This window comes from Cajanus cajan, chromosome 7, assembly GCF_000230855.2.
Source record: "Cajanus cajan strain Asha chromosome 7, NIPB_CcT2T_4, whole genome shotgun sequence".
NCBI classification, from domain to species: domain Eukaryota; kingdom Viridiplantae; phylum Streptophyta; class Magnoliopsida; order Fabales; family Fabaceae; genus Cajanus; species Cajanus cajan.
The window spans coordinates 41,055,740-41,074,035 of NC_138523.1; the positions used below are offsets into that span (position 1 = coordinate 41,055,740).

General features: G+C 32.1%; 1 protein-coding gene across 1 annotated transcript; it reads right to left on the reverse strand.

Moving 5' to 3' along the window:
* Positions 1-14: 14 nt before the first annotated feature.
* LOC109806980 (uncharacterized) lies at positions 15-14,631 on the reverse strand. Its single transcript, XM_083059646.1, has 26 exons — positions 14,402-14,631; positions 14,210-14,260; positions 13,388-13,797; positions 11,993-12,147; positions 11,095-11,334; positions 10,695-10,804; positions 10,524-10,601; positions 10,347-10,447; positions 9,558-9,649; positions 9,032-9,162; positions 8,809-8,912; positions 8,645-8,722; positions 8,426-8,504; positions 8,093-8,261; positions 6,870-6,940; positions 6,120-6,200; positions 5,938-6,008; positions 4,258-4,354; positions 4,100-4,159; positions 3,935-3,989; positions 3,470-3,855; positions 2,591-3,399; positions 1,513-2,494; positions 785-1,339; positions 587-645; positions 15-408 (listed from the first exon to the last, which is right to left on the reverse strand). Exons 3-26 carry the CDS (start codon positions 13,738-13,740, stop codon positions 207-209), a joined length of 5,118 nt encoding a protein of 1,705 aa, XP_082915772.1. The 5' UTR covers positions 13,741-13,797; positions 14,210-14,260; positions 14,402-14,631; the 3' UTR covers positions 15-206.
* Positions 14,632-18,296: the final 3,665 nt, after the last annotated feature.

Consider the following 18,296-nt stretch of genomic DNA (forward strand, 5'->3'; position numbering starts at 1 on the left):
TAAAAAGCCGAAGATGTGCCTCATAAAGATACTTGGCATTAAAAAGGATGAGTTAGTAGATATATACACATGTGAAAGCTGATATTTACCACCACCTATGGCCTCCATTCTATAAGACCAACTTAAATACCAACTAATTCTCCAAAATTGGATTAAAGAATGAAAAACAATGTTAGAAGAAACCTATAAATCCCAATTTGGGCTTTCTATATCCTTTCAAGTTTCCTTCTAAACCATTCTGATATTCTCTTGATGTTGCTCAACAGCTGACCATTTTTTGTGATTGTAAAGAAGTCTTCGGCATTTGCTAACATTACCAGTATATCATGCTTGACACCTTCCACACTTCGATAGTAGTCATTCCTCAACCTTGATTGAATCAATTCAGGATAGAATGGTGCAGGAAACCTGTAATACAAATCCAAAGATGACAAATTGTTAAGATCACGTATTTAAACTGTCGCTTTCTCTTTTTTACTTTTTGTGTACTTGATTTCAAGGCACGGAAATTGCCGGAACAGGGCTGCATAAAAATATCACTGGCATAACAGTGCTCTGTGCCTTTCTACACAGAAACTTTTAGTACCTGTTTGAAAACTCTAATTTCTCAGCTACGTGGTTCAGTGCTTGGATATCAAACTTCTCCTGAATTGAAGGAAAAAACAATGAGAAACGTTACATCAACCCCCTTTAAAACAATTAGAACTTTGCAACTTGTATCAACAAGACTAGTTCAGTGAAAAAACAGGTAGGTTAAGAGAAATAAAACTTCACATCAAGTTACCCTGTGGTCTAATTTAGTGAAATAGGACAGCAGCTTATCTCTGATTTCATGATCAATGTGGGGATGCTCCAATAGAATCTCGGGATCACATAGTTCCCACGGACTATGCATATGATTCTCTGATGGATCAATCTTGTACTGGATAAGATACCTTTCCCAGGGACTGTCAGGGAAGTCATGAGATTTGGCCTGAACTGAAATAATTCGACCATCCCACCAATTTCCACCTTTCCCATCTTCATTTCTCCACCAGACCATGCATTTATCTCTTGAAGACCAATTTCTCTTCATGGCAGTATCATACCATGTTTTCTCAACAACAAAATCAGGGAAGTTAATCAATTCAGGTAGAGTTAATTTAAATGATTTTCCATACACATTTGAAGAAGGGTCCACAAATCTAAGTTTAAGCTTACAACAGCTATCCCCAGAGCCTGGGAGCTCCGCATACTCTAGCTCTTCAACCTTGCAAATTTCACAAGCACTTAGTCCTGTGAATAATCTCCATGGACCTGATTCAGATGACGAACATGACTCCATGTATTCTTGATGGCCCTGGCAATAAAATATGCTCAAGAAAATGAATAGGGAAACAGATTACAGAACCAATCAAATAAGGTTAAGAACATAAAATAGGAAACAGGTTGGGGAAACTTGCATTCCAAAAAAAAACTACTAAGTATTACAATTTACAAACCATAAGGGGAAAAAGTCAAGACATAAACTACCTGTCTCAGGTACACAACTTCATCACCAAGTTGAGGAATATACCGGTAACCCCCTTCAATCTCAGAGAGCATCAGCCATGACAATTTTTTGACATGGTGATTTGACATCCTTCGGGTTAAAGTACCAGGGTCATTGGCAAAATATTCACCACGCCTGCTTCTGGTAGTCCTTGTTCTTCGATGGAGTTGATCAGACACTTTGATAGAAGTGTCTTCCAGATCAGATTTGCCCCTGGAACTTTGGACCCCGCGAATTTTAATCCTTCTGTTTGAAGTGCTGGGCTCCTCAGAAGTTGTCTTCATCCTTATAGATCGTGTTCGACGAATAGGATCACTTATAACATCAGCCAAACCATTTCCTAAATCATGTTGGTTGCTGAAAACTGAAGTATGTTCTTCCATATCACAATCAAAACCATCTTGATTGACTTTCCCTTTATATGATTTGTCCCTTTTATGGACGTGATCATAACTTCTCTTGTCAGAATATGGATGCAGTAGCTGTGGAGAACTAAATTTTCTGTCATCTTCACCTTCAGGTACTTCTGTTACAAGATTAGGCCCCATTAAAGAGGAATTCTCAGAGATAACAATACCTCTAGCACCAGTTGAATCTGCCTTGGAACTAACAAATTTCAGTTTACAAGGACCTTCAGTGTCTGCTGAAAGCTGCTTCTTTTTAATAACCAATTTGGTTGATCTCGCAGGCGCTTTCATTTTGAGGTCACCAGAGTGGCTTGAGTGAACAACTTCATTGTTTTCTAGCAAGTCCTCTGCACATTTGTCAGATCCAGACTGGCCTTTATCACCACCATTGAACTTATCATAAGCAGATGTCAAGGAGCCATCAGCATTTGGCTGATGATTGCCTAACAACAAAGGTTCAAGTGATGAAAATTTAGGTGCATCTTCAAAATCAGTCAGTTCTGTATTAATCATACTACCAACAGTCTCCATCTTGGTGGCCATATGTTCTGATATCCTGCAAAACATGGTAGGAAAAAGCATTGGATTCTGAAGAGATTTCCAAATAAAGAAAGCAATATCATTTTTGACATTCATGTTGGGCTTTACATACCCATTGGCATCGTGTTCAAAATGGTCATCAACTTCGGCATCAGTCAGCAAAGCATCCCCTGATCTTGAAAGTTCATACGCTTGTGTCTTCAACTTTCTGCACCGATCTGTGTTTGCCTCAACATAACTGGATGTGTCCAGATTATTTGTAGCATTTTCAGTTTGTGATTTATCATTATTTTCATTTCTGTTGTGGCTTTGGGGAAGTTTAGCACTAGTTGGATGCATAGAAGACAATGCAAGGTCCAAAGATTTTGTTTCTGGAAAAGTCTTTTTATCGCTTTCTTGAGGTTGAGGTCTAGAAGACTGGCATACCACATCATCTTGAGTCTCACATGCTAATCTTGTGTCCTCTGTGGGAACATTCTTCTTAGAATCACGAAGTGAAAACTTAACAACCAGTCTCGGTCTACTTTCAACATTTGCTGGGGACTCAGAGCATTCAGGAGGCTTGGACACATTTGCAAACTTTTCCAAAAGGGGCTTTTTAAGCTCATCACGCTTATTATCCATTTCCCTCTCAGGTTCACTAAGATCATCTGTATCTTGGAAACTATCTGATGATTCATCATCAGAATCATTATCTTCCCTATCAGTAGACGATTCACCAATTTGAGAGAACATATTACGAGCATTATGTGCAGCAATTCTCTGGGGTCTCGATGTCTTAGCTTTGGAAGATTTTCTTTTTGAGGATTTTGATCTGCCCTTGGATTTTTTGGTTGGTTTGTTACTTCCTGAAGTATTTCCATTACACTCATCCAAATTCCTTTTCCTAACACGCCTTCCAGAGGAAGTCATTGCCTCAACCTGAAAAACATTATGGTTAGATAACAAATTGTAATTAACAATTGATCCAACCAAAAAACATGACACTTACTCCAACATTATGTTTTCTCCTTCTTGATCTTCGAAGCCCATCCCTACTACTAGAGTCATCTTCACTGCATTCTAGATCACTAGAAGAGATAAAACTCCCTTGCCCGGCTGCACTAGAACTATCCTCATTCGCATTGTATTCAGAGTCATTATCATCACTAGCAATAATGTCATATTCTGGTTCCCAGAACATGGCATCTAAGAACTCTGGTTGTGGCTCCACCATTCCTTCCAAATCTACCAAAGGTATCACAGGGTAGTCCTGACCAACACTAAAATCTGGACCAAGAGCATATTTTATCAATGAAGGACGCCATTCAACACCAAGAGCACCAAGCCGACGTTGCTGAAATTGACTCTGATAAGGTTCTGGATATGGCACCATACCTGGTAATGAAATAATTATTATAAGAGAAATTTGCTTCCTAGTAAGATAAGAATTTCAGAATTAAGAGCCACAACATACTAGAATCACATAGAGGTTCCTGAATGTTTCTTCGGTGTGGTGGAAGTTGAGTCTCCTGCATCAGATGTGACATAGGTTAGCAAGCACATTGAAAACTCAACAAACTTATTAATTCAATCATGGTGACAATCAACAAAGTACAGGGGCACAATGACTGCTCTCAACCTGATCAAGAACATTTCCCTGAGTATCCTGAATAAGGGGTCGATAATCACCAAGAAAAAACTGCCAGAAAAATCAAAGAGATGGCCATATAAACTTACTTCCCAAGAAGCTGATATTAATTTAAAGTAAAAAGGAGCAATATTGTGATATTTGACCACCTGATCATATTTTGCATCTTTTTGAGACTCGCCTTGACCTGTGTTCAGAAAATATATTTGGCCAACATCATCTGAAAGCACAATTGATGTTCCATCCCTAAAATGAACACAATATTTCAATGAAATACACATCAGCAGAGATCCTGATTAATCTAAGATGAATACAAGACAACATAATTCATGTGACATGGAACACTCATGATCAGCAATGTAGATATATATAGCCCACAGAGTTTCCCCATCAAGACACAATTCAGCAGGCATAAACTCCGCTTGACATGATCAATATACAAAATTGACAGTCATAGCATATTGGTGGCATGGATGATGGATGCAGACAATTACTATTGGTAACAACAAAGTAAAAATGTCAATCAGATTGAACATAGAAGTAGAACAGAAAACTATTGTCCATATGACAAGATTCAGAATTATCCAATATACATAGGAAGGAGGCAACTACGGGCCTTTTAAAAAAAGAAGTTAGATATAATGCCATTCAAGAGTCGTTACCTATTGGCTTTCACTTTAAAGCAAATCTCATCATGACATAGTAGTTAAGTGTTTAATGCTTACATTCCCCATTCTTCTAATTAAAAATTGAATTTAAGCACAATGTAGAGGGCAAATTTGGTTTAGATTTTAATAGAATTGCTTTTGAAAGAATTGATGTAAATAATTATATTAAAAGAAATTAATGTCAAAAGACTTAGCTTGGGTTTGCGTTTTAGAATTCATAGTGTAGTAGAGAGAAAATAATACAACAGAAAGGGAAAAGAAAATTAAGAGAACTTAATTGTATTGATCTGAAAGAATTTTACACACTGAGATAAAGTACAAAGTTTAGTATTTTTAATATCAGTTAGCATTAGAACAGATGTAACTGCCTCTAACAGTTACAGCTTGCCAATAACAGAAGCAGATACTGAAAGATGGCTAGGTTGCACTTGTAAGCTGTGGGCCAAGATCCAAGACAGATGGTCTAGGCTCAAATACATGCAGTGAATACATTGCTAGTAGACTCATAATAATTGGAATAATATTTCATAAGATAGTTTAGAAAATAGAAAATCGATTCTGTTTGGATAGTAAATTGGAACTACTTTGAGATGTAAATTGGTATATTTTTTAAAAATTATGTGGATACTGCATCTAGAATAAATTCTTTCACCCAAAAAGCAAGAAAGTTTTACTTCTCAGAAGTCAACTCTTTTAATGGCAGTGAAAAAGTATTCAAACATGTTAATGTTGAACAACCATTCCTTTGCTGCAAGTACATGTCTAGTAGCACTAGGCCAAACAGCCATAGGTGGACCTGTGCATTGCCTATGCTCCAAGCCAAATGGATCTTGCATGAAGGGGTGTCTTAGATTAAAAAAAAAAAAAAAAAAAAACATTAATAGTCTTTACCTAACAGCTCAAGTATACTTGCTTTACATGAAAATCACTTGCTGCAGTTATCAGCTAGTTATTCGACAGCTGTAATCAGTAACTAACTCTCAGAAAGTTATAGGTAGTTTTGGAGATAGCCAATCTCTTTATGTCTAATGAGTTTCTTTGCCAAACACAAGTTTAATAAGCCAAAGACAGAAGGATATAGAAGACATCACCAACTCCAAGTATTACCAAAGTGTGCAACAAATCAAAATCTATAGAGGAAAAAATCCAATAGATACTTACGGAGAAAACTTCCCATCAACCAACTTAAAACGTCCAATTTCATATGTCCGAATAGGTATGCCCTCCCATATCTGAAAAAAGCATGTACCAGAAAGGCATATAAACTAATCTTTTTTACAAAGAGCATTCCAACGCTAAGATTAAGGACACAAAAAAAAAAAGAAGAAAAAAAAAAAGCTTACATCCCACACAATGGTTCGTCCATCATACCCAGCACTCATAGCTATTCGAGGGTTAAAAGGGTGAACATCCAAAACATAAGACTGCCAACCATTGAAAACTCAGCATTTAGTCATGAAAGAACTGTAAAAATTCAAATAAAGATAGAAAAGATAATAAGAGGGTCGGACTGAACCCAATTAGAAAAGCATGACCAAATTCCAATTTTATGTTAGTCCAGACAAAATAAGTTGAGCATGTTTATTAATGGAGCAAATTAGTAACACACTAGTGGGATCGAGACACTTCGTGCTTCTATTTATTTTATTTCAATAAAAAAAATATTATAAAATTAAGAGAATGAGCTCATTTAATTATAAGCAGTTAAGCACTGATGCATTAGCTTCCTAAAATCTTATAGTGAGCAAAGATGAAAGCCTTATAGGGAGATGGAAAGCAAGAGATGAGAAGAGAGAGAGAGAGAGAGAGAGAAGGCAATTGTGTGAGTATTAGAAAGTTTTTATTTACAATAGAAATGTAAAGTGAAAGACTAAAATAGTCCAAAACATGAAAACAAAAGTTTCTATATCTATAAATAAATGGATTTGTGTTTTTGGATGTTTTGAAGGACAAAATGTTCCTATTAAAAATGGAGACCAAAAGCAATTAGAGGAAAAGGTATTAATTTTACCTACTGTAATAGATTATAGATGTTATAGATAAAATACAGAAAACACAGAAGAGGGGGGGGAGAGAGAGATTTGAGGTCTTACAGATGCAGTATGACCAGTCAAAGAGTGCACTAAGCTGCCATCAACTGCATTCCAAACACATATTCTGCAATCTTCAAGATGAAAAGACAAGTACTCAGTTAAAGCATGCAAGAACCTGCTCTCCACAGTGAATAACTTTAAATTGATTATCTATATATTAGAAGAGAAGGGAAGGGATCACAAAGTTGTGAATGAATGCAAAGTCAAAAGAATAAAGATGTATTATCATGACAATTATTGTAACAATACTATGTTGATGAGATACTGTAGGAAAATGAAAAAGTCCCACATTGGTTGAAAATGATAGAAGTAGTGGCCTCAAGTCCAATCACATAACAAAATAACTAACCACTCTCAGTACATAGCAAGACTTGGATCAGGATCACTCAAAATCTTCAACAGATACCTAGCATATTCTATACTCCATATATGGATAATAAAATATCAATAGCATACTGAATCAATATTATCTACTCCATGTGGGGATGATAAAATATCAATCGCATACTAAACCAGAATCCACGCAGAGGAAATACAAAGCTTAGTTATATATGTAGAATCGATAGTACAAAGTAGAAAATATACATGCTCCTTGACAGCTTTAGTTTATAGGAAAATTGGTTAGACAAAATAGATCCTTTGAATATTTCAGCATATATTATGTCATTCTAGTAAGTTATCATATCGAAGAGTTAGTAATTAACATTAGATCTGCAACATAATGAGTAATGTGATTTACTTTAAGAAAAAGTCAGCAAAGGATGCATAAATGCAAATATATTTATAAAAATAGTATTTTTGAAAACGTGCTTATAAAAATGATAATAGACATGTGTGAATATAAAATTATTCAAATATATATATATATATATATATATATATATATATATATATATATATATATTATACATTTATAAATATATACACACTATCATATTATATAAAATTAAAAAATACATTAAAAATCATAATAATATAAGAAAAAAATAAACATTGTAAACTTTACACCTAGTAATGTTAAAAAAAAAAGAGAGAGAGAGAGAGAGAGAGAGAGAGAGTCAAATTGTTATAATAGTAAAAAAATAAAGTAAAAAACTTTTCTATACCACCTTGACTAATTTGGATATGAGGTGCCATCAATTTAATATATACAAAGTATACAAAAAAAGAATAATATGTTGGTATAAATTTTCCTGCTCTTATTACTTTAGCAAGTACATTACCCATAATAGCTGCAAGTACAAAACGATTGTCCAGGCTCCATATAATCATATTGACACCACGAGGTGTAGGTAGAAACCTCTGCCTTGGACCACCTCGCGGAGGTTGAGGAGGCAATGGTGGTGGTGGCACTTTTAGATGATATGCACGAGTCCAACGTCCTACTTTTCCCTGAAATAAAAGAGGAAAAGTTAAACATATGGTAAGCATGGGGGAAATATGAAACTGCACGTGCCATAAAGATGCCTAAGATAATTCTTAGAGAGAAAATATGGAAGGAAATCTTATTAAGTATAGACCGAAGTTCAATGGTAATCTTATTTAAAGGAGCTCACATGAGATCTACGTGATCTGGGAACCCATATAATTGCACTTCCATCACGAGAACAGGTAACTATGTTATCATGACAATACCTGAAATACACAAGTTATATCATATACGACCATTAGTTTGAAACATATTAAGTAATAAGAGCGGGCTACACTTGTTATATTAAACAACTAATAAAGAGTAGGGAGGAAAAAAAAAAAAGGAAAGAAGCATTATGATATACCAGAAATTTCGGAACTTAAGTGTATTTTCTTCTTTCCAGGGGTCAGATGTCAAAATTTTTGAAGCCACAGAGCAACCACTGCATGCAGAATAGCAAAGAAAATACGGATCCTTACAAAATAAAAAATAAAACAAATAAGTGTAGATCTAACTAGGATGGCTAACCTAAACTGTACATAATTAACATCATTCTCATGACCAGATAATAAATCCATCTCATGTATTGGTTGTTCTGAATCATCAGTGTTGGGCTTCAAAGCACTCCACACCTGTAAACAGCAGTAATTTTCTCAACATATATGAATAGATGCAATATTTAAATAGAAAAGTCAATTGTATTAGTGGAAGAAAAATAGGAAATATGTGAAGAGTACATCAGCAAACATACCCTGGCAAAAGTATCAGAGCTACCAGTGACAAAAACAGTTCCATTTGCATTATATGCACAACAAAGTACTTGATAGCTTTGTTGACCATTACTTGAGGATGGTAAATTAGCTGGTGGAGCATTGCTCTTCCCTGCAAAAGTTTATAATTCCTCAAACAAACCTATAATCAATCAAGAATAACTTAACAACAAAAAAGTAATTATGTTAGTCAACAGGTCAGACTACTGATCTGGAAGGTTTAACAGCATGTCCTCAATTTGTATGTCCAAACTTGCATAGTTTTGATTTAAACTATATTTGATAACACCACTCATTGTCCTTTGTATTCATTTAAAAAAACATGTTTAAATGTAAAGATATTTTATTTTATATTAGATTTAGATTTTAATGGAATCTAATTGATCCCACTCAAAAACTGAATATATAGCACAACCATATCAAATTTAGTATGGTAAAAATGCCAAACTCAGACCACTTCCAGTCCTAGGCATGATCTGTTGACAGAAATAGAAGCAATTATCTGACCATTTATAGCATCTGGAGGTCGAGGTACATATATTCTTGGATTGTGTGAATTTCTGGCATCCCATATTCTACAAGTTCCATCATCTGATGACCTACATAGCTCACAAGTCCTAAAAGTTAGAATACGAACACTAGAATGATGTATATGTGTAAAATAATGAAGAAATTAATAATCTTCCAGGGCATAGATTACACTTAATTGATTAGAATACCACACCACCAACCCCCTCCCCCAAATAGAAATAAATAAAACAACGTTTATGGAAGTTGGGGTCAACCAGTGTTAAGGATCAATTAAAATAGTATACAGAATATGTTCAATTAAGTTACTCTCACCTCCGACCTCCCTTATAATTTGTTGAAATTATAGGGATTTAGGAAAGAAGGAAAAGTGCAAACAGAGACTGAATGATATGAAACCGTTATTAACTTTATGTCATACAAAAAACTAGCCCCAATTTTTACTAATAAGATTCGTCTCCTAATCAAATATGTAAACAAATCATGAACATGAAGCATAACGTCCAGGACTAGAGATGGGGCAACTGCATCTAGGACTACATCTGAGAATAAAAGTACTTGTTACAATATTAAAGTTTAGTTTTACTAATTACTAGTATATACCCAAATAAAAAACTTGGTTTTATTTCTAGAGCCAGGCAAAAATTTTGTGATTCAATTATTTATAAATGAAATAAATAGATTAGCATCAAGATTTATTTCTTATGAGTCACAAGAATCACTAGGACAACATATAGAAAGGCAACAATAGGGCATAATAAATCTTACGACAGCAGCTGGTATACAGCAGTGGGACTAAACGTAATAGTATTAACAGCTCCAGTATGTCCCCGCAAAACTGATATTGGCATCCCATCTGGTAAGCGCCACTGTTGAAAAGGGAATGTCAACTTAGTTACCCAAGGTTTGCAGGACAGAACATAAAAATTAAGTTATACTACTCACAACTCGAATGACAAAATCATTTGAAGCAGATGCCACCAAAGCATTGTTCGAGCTTACAGCCAAGTCAGTAATATCACCCTTCAGTTTAATGATGACAACATAAGATTAAATGATATTGAAAGGAAAACAAACTTATCAAAATTACTTTCATGAACCATATTCTTGACTAACTTCATGTCCACGGCAACTAGCTAAGCAAAATGCAGTTTCCATAGACCAAATCTTGACAAGACGATCATCGGAACCACTAATAACATATCGCCCTGATCCATCGAATATGGCTGCAAGATAAAATCATTTTTTAAAATTTATCAACCATAGGTTCAGCTATTAAAGTAATTATTTATGTGTCTAAGTGGAAATTATTAACAAATCAACATTTAACTCCATAAGGAACCTGTAAGAGAAAGCAACACTTATAATGAAAAAGTATTGGATTCAACTTTTATTGGTGTCACGAGACACATCTAATTAATGGCTTTCATGAAAATAACAAAACATGAACTCATAGAATGGCATGCCCATAAAGCCACCATATTAATATCAAGTTCAGCAGAAGAGTAATTCATACCACAATAGACAGCCACACGGTGCCCCCTTAGCTTTTTAATATTTTGCATCTTTTGCACCATAGTAGATGGTTTGGCAATAGCATAACATGCACTGCGAATGGATGGAGCGCGATGGTGTTTTGTAAAACCACCTCCAATCTCCCTTAAACTTAGCCCCTGAACCTGATTAGCCTTCATGTGTGGCCAACGCATGTAAAGTGGAGGGGGCTTTACCAGCTTGTCAGATGCTTTTCTATCAGCTGTACATACATAAGAATGAAAATGGAGTAAATATCCCATTCTTCCACATATCTGTGTTGTGGTTAATGTTGAGGGCATGGCCAACTATAGCAACTTCCAGACATATTTAAATGCAAATTTGCCAATAGAAGCATCAGAGCAGTACTAAATTTGTAAAAAGGGAAGACTGGGAGGAAATTTTAAACCAAAGACAACTATCTAATCAAGTTTTTAAACATTTAGAATCTTGGACCTTCCCCTTTTTACATATGCTCATTGCTAACTGCCACACAATTATGACATTTTATATGTCAGTTCCAGTCTTGGTGGAGCAGACCAAGGACAACAACTTTAAACTGTGAACTTATAGAAGCAAATATAATTCTGGGAGGTTCATATATTCAACTATCAATTCTACCAAAGCATAAACCGAAACAAGATTTGCCATGCCAAACCTAGTAACTTAATGCAAGCCCCGACATATTAATCATCCCTCTGAGAATATACCACTGAACTAAGAAAAGAAAATCATTAAAAGATATATATAAATAGCTAATTCACTAAATTCGTATAATAGCCTATGCTTACAGATATTTTTTTTCAGTTTGAGTTAACAACTTGCCATCTTAGCTTTAAATGATCATTGAGAAAAGGAAATTATTATAGCTTATCACATACTATCAAGAAGCGAAAATGAACCATATCCAAGTAATGTAGGAACATCAGCTGCATTAGGACTACTCCCTCCATGTTTTCCATGCAAAGGATGAACCGTACTCAGCATCAATTGCTTCAGAAGCTTTACCAAGTGATCCTTAGTTATGTGAGGATACCTTGTAGTTGCACAAATGAACAATAATTAAACCTTTATATTTGAACCAAATAAAAATAAATATTTGGATTAAAATACGAAGCATCCCCTATTTGCAAGTAATCTCTAAATGGAGATAACTCTACCAGTAGTAATCACCCACTTCCATATAAGTTTATTTTCCTTTTTATATTCAAAAAAACAATATCCAATGATACTAAACTCCAAGTAAATAAAAAAGAATCATCTCTAAAATGCTTAAATAACAATAAACATTTAAGTATAATGGCAATGACCATAGGGTACAGCTACCCTTTTTTAAATGTTAGTCATTTCTATGCACTTAAAGGTAAAGTGTGTTGATACTTGATAGCCCATCTGATTGAGTAGAAGTCAACCACTATGATAACTATAGTACAAAGTAACAAAGTATGACTCAACATTGAAATTCAACACTTTGACTCTTAAAAACATGTTTATTCCCTATGTATGTATAGTAAATTAGTAATTGCTTACTTGCTAATACTATGATCATAAGCATGAAGCAGGTTCACAGGTATATATAAGAATACAAAATTTTAAAGGAGCCTTTACAATATAAAGAAACTAGAGTCACCAATTTTTCACAATATCTGTCACTTTAGAAAACTTGTTTTGTTTCAATTTATATATCACTTTAAAAAATTAAGAAATATTAATGATTTTTTATAACTTTATCCTAGTTTTTTAGATATTTCCTATAAATAGAATGAGAGATAGCATTAATGGAATGATAATATTTTGAGTATTTTAATGAAAAGAAGCTTGGTCAAATAAAATTACATTTTCTTTTTTGTAATTAAGACTTTATAATAACCACCCTAGTCCCATTGTATAATCTTAAACAACATATATTTTGAAACAAGGGGAATAAGTAGCTAAAACTAAATGCATTGGACCTCCATGAAACAGTCAGTATAATAAGAAAAATAAAAGGAAAAACGAGTTCAGGCTATATAGTACATATTTCTGCCAGCATTTTAACAACCATACAAAATGCCAATCATCTTTTTGAAGTGAAGCATGATGCAATTTAACATCAAATTTCTAACAACACTGTGCTCTCATAAAAATAATATAAAATATTGAAAAGCTATGCATAAAACTACAACTTTACATATAGTAATAAAATGGCAACGAAACCATCAAATATCCCATCTCAATCTTGTTGCTGGATAATTAGTACAAAATGAAATCAGAAGGCATATACAATGTAGAAATACCTGTCCACTAAATTTCTGTAATCTAAAGGTAAAGAGATGCCATCATCATCTTCATCAGCATCATCCCCACTGGGCTCACCACTTCTTGAAAACCAAGCATGATATCGTCTAGGTAGAAGCTGATGCTCCAAAAGTTCCTCCTTGAAATGTAGAAAAGTCCTCCGGAATGGCCCAGCAGACAAAAAGTGCATGATTAAAAAGTATAGTTCCCTGAGGTCTATATCCACATCAGTCTCAACGGCACTCATATCCTCGAGGGGCAGTGCCATCTCATCCACCTTATTTGAAACAGCCAAAGGCACAACACTCATTGAAGATGCACGACCAGAAGCTTTACCCTTCCGCGAACCCATGTTTTGACAATGTTCTCCAACAAAAGGACAAACTACGGTGCATAAATTGTCCTGATTCTGCCACAAATTCGAAAAGCAATCCATGAAAAACGTTAACACAGTGTGCATTATGACATCATCACATCATACAACACAAACTCCGGATTAACAATATGACAGCATCATATCAAACAAGCAAACTTTGGATTAACAATATTGACCATTATCAATCTCGATTGAATGAAATTCAAAACAAGTGTCACTCCTTTTGTTCCTTCGCATGCATGACAATGGAAAGAGCAATTCAGTGATGCAAAACCTAAACGAGGTTAGGTCAGTCCCAAATTGAATATTTGGTAGAAGCAAGATTTAAATGGAACTCGAAGCTTTGGAGTTTGTGCAGAGAGAATAAAACAAAGTTTAGCAGCAAAGTGAATGAAACAAAAGCAACTGAAAAACGAAAGAGGAGGATGGAGCATTAGCGAAAGACCTCGGAAATGGTTGAAGTTGCCGCAGCAGAGATTGGTAGCACTTGAAGAATCTGAAACCGAAAGGTGTTAAATATGTGGAATGGACAGTGTTATTGAGAAAGGGTTTAGGGGTAGAAAATGGAATCGAATTCAATTGCAGATACAATACCAAAAACGCAAATCCAAAAACTGCAACAAATTTAATCGCCTACCTTTGTGTTACGATTGGTTTGGATTCGAAGAGGATTTATTAGGTTTTGCACTGGAATGGGAAAAGAAAATAAATACCCTTTTTGCGAGTGGGGCTCTTGGCTTCGGACGGAATTTTGCGGTGTTTCTTCGGTGTCCGCGACGGAGCCGGAGGTGAATGAAATTCAAGGGACTTATATTTATATTTTTTATAAAATTTATTTATTTCAAGAAAATACGTTCATTATGTAGAAAAATAAACAAAATAAAACTGCTTTATCGAAGGTAAAATAAATAAATAAATCTGGCGTTTCGGACAGGTAATGAGATTTTGAGAACTCGTTCTGATGCTCCCCAATATTTTATTTGAAATGACAAATGTAACCCAAAATTGTAATTTGCAATGCTCCTCCATATTATATTTCGACATTATTCCTGTGTTTTATATATAGAATAATGAAATATAAAGAGAAAAAAAAGTAATAAGAAACTGAATAAAAATTGAAATTGTATAGTGAGAGAAAAGTATAAAAAAATAAAAAGAAGATAATTTTTTAATTAATTTAAATTTAAAATAAAATTTAAATCAACAAATTTTAACATATTAAATGATGCTATTATTATTTTATTAATTTATCATTACAGTTAGAACAGATTTATTATTAATGATATTAATTAGTGTATACAATTTTGTTACATATAATTAAAATTTATAATAATGTATATATAATAAATATTATATTTAATATATAAATTATATTTAAAATTATATATCTATACATCTATACATATTATAAAGGGGATATATTTGGTAACCACCCTTTTGGTCTCCACTTTCTAGTAAACGATTATACTTCTTAAATATAAAAAAAAAAATCTTCTATACATATTATAAAAGGATATATTTTGGTAACCACCCCTTTGGTCTCTACTTTTTAATAGACGCTTATACTCCTTGAATATAAAAAAAATCTTCTTATATTTTTTTTTAAATAACTATCCATAATTTATAATATTTGTATGTGTGTAACTATTAGAGACACGGAGTACTTTAGTCCTTCTAGTATATATAAATACATAAATTATACTTTAAATTTATAATAAATAATTTATATTGTAACAAATATTTTATTTATTAATAATTTATTTTAAAAATATTAATATTTAATTTATAAATAACTTTGAAAAATAAAATCAAATTGTATAAGAAGTTAAAATAGTCCTTACAAATTCTTCTATTAAACAAAAGTTCTTAAAAATATTCTCGAACAAGATAATAATTAGTATTTAATATATAGGAATTGATTATGTTTATTATTTTATATTTTAAATTTTTAAATAAATAAATATAAATTATCTTTATATCCACATAATATTATGCAATGTATATAATCGATTATATTTACAATGATTCGAGTTAATAGAGACTTTAAATAAATATTTTTACACCAAAAATCGTGCAAATTAGTGTCAAGAATGTTCATTGATTTGGATAATCTGATAAAATTCATGATATAAATTAAACCAATTAAATTGATTTAGATTTTTTTATTGGATCAAATCCGATCCAAATCAAATAAATTCAACTTTAATTGGATCGAATAATAGATTTGCATTTTAAAATTTTAATGATCAAAAAATTTAATTAATTAAAAATCTAATTATTGTATAATTTAATTTTATTATTAATTAGTAACATAATTCACTTGACACTTTGTCACTCATGGACTCATCTACCATACCTAACCTAACATCGCACTAATACAAGTTACACTACTCATTCCATCATACACTTATCATACTGTAAAGACTCGGTAGGTTTCTATACTTTATAATTTAACATTAAGCAATGAAAAACATAAATTTAATTACCTAAAATTACTATGTAAACAATTATTGAATATGCATGCAATAATATATATATATATATATATATACACACATAAATATAAATCGCTCAGTGGTATTACATCAAATATTGTACACACACATGTTTATATACGCCTATCAACATCTTATACCTTCAATAACATAAATCAACATTCATCAGAACTTTTAAACTTAACATATTTCAACATATTTACACAACATATAAGCAACACAATTTGTCAACTACGCAGCCACGTAACAACTAAACACCATACAAACTTATAACACAATACAACTGAATTTATTGTCACGCATTTCAACTAAGAGGTCTCTTACAACGAGGTGAGCAATCTAAGTAACTTGACCTTACCAAACTAACTTAACAACGTAATATCTTTGGATTTTCTAGATTAACAACAAATTTGGATATCAGTTCACAACACATCATGATTTCTTAAATTTTGTCGCTTAGACTATAAAAACCTAATATCATTGTTAGAAATAAAATAGTTTGGATGTAAGTTTATCATAACCTTAGCATGTATAACCAGGTCTATATGAAATTAACTCGCTACACACTTTTCCATTACTTGGTTAGGGATTTTGGTCCTCAATCTTGTACCTTACTTGATTGATCGCTTTTAAACCAGTATGACTTGACCTAACCTCCATACAGTATCAACTAAGGACCTACAAGAGATTTACCACTTCAATTCAAGACACAATTATATTCAAAAGAATTTTTCAACAACTAGACTCTCAAAACACAACAACATATGATTTATATTTAAATTGTTAGACAATATTATCTATTTTATGTTTTAAAAAATGGAAACCTAACAATTTTTTCTTAAGAGAACCAAATAACCCAAATCGAACTAACCAATGTTGATCAATTTAATTTAAATTGGATTACAAAAAGAAATTTAAAATTAAATGTAAATCAAACTAATCAAATTAACTCGAACTTTATTTTGCCTCAACCTAAGCCAAATTGGCCCATAAATTAGAATTTTAAATTTTTTTTAAAAGTCTTGGAATATTTGATAAATAAAAAAAAGTCAATATAAAAAAATTATGGTATTCAAATAAGACAATAAAATTTTAAAAATATGTTACAATTAAAAGTATTCGATTGAAAATTTTGGCATTAAAAAAATACAAATTTCGGTGAGTTATTATATAAGATAGATATTGTAGGGATTTTTAGTAAAATTTATACATAATACATGAAGGACTATATGTAAAAAAAAATGTTAGTTATAAGAATATGAAATTATAATTAATTATTTACACATGCATGAAGGACTATATGTAAAAAAAAATGTTAGTTATAAGAATATGAAATTATAATTAATTATTTATTAAAAGATTGAAAATTGTATATTTATTTACGTTATATTTTTTTTAATTCTATTCTTTTTATAAATTTATAATGTACTTTGAAATTTTATAAAAAAAATTTAAATGTTATGATATAAAATTTATTAAAATCTAAATCACAAAAGGTTGATGATAAGAACCTTAAAAAAAAAATCTTAAAAGTCAAATCTTGTAAAATTTACATGATTTTTTCATTTAAAAATTGTCTTATCAAATCAAATCCAACCTAAGTTTATTTTTTTAAAAATATTTTTATGAAATATTTATTTATTGATATGATATTAATTTAAGTTTTCATATTTTTATTGTGTATTTATTACTTCATTGTTTTTATAGTACTTAAGGTTTCATTTTAATTTTGTAACTTCCTTATCATTTTCTTAAATAATTTTAAAAAAATCAAAAAATATTTTTATATTAAAAGTATTGTTTGATTACTTCATTGACTCTTAATGGTTATTGTTTGATTACATCGATTAAGTGAAAGGAATTTTTAAAGGTGTTCACAAATAAATGACTCTAAATTATAAGTATGTACTTTAATTAATTCCTTTTGTTAATTGATAAATATTACTCTTTCCTGGAGCATCTAATGTAATCCAATCCCTTAGCGCTTGAATTATCAAAATTTCATTACCTTCCCCCAAATATTTAAATCTTATATAA

Coding starts and splice junctions, on each gene's coding strand:
- LOC109806980 (XM_083059646.1), bottom strand. CDS start 13,740: ATGGGTTCGCGGAAGGGTAAAGCTTCTGGTCGTGCATCTTCAATGAGT. Junction 9,163..9,557: donor ACCTCCAGATGCTATAAATG/GTCAGATAATTG, acceptor AAACTTTTGCAG/GGAAGAGCAATGCTCCACCA. Junction 4,160..4,257: donor AAGATGCAAAATATGATCAG/GTGGTCAAATAT, acceptor TTTTTCTGGCAG/TTTTTTCTTGGTGATTATCG.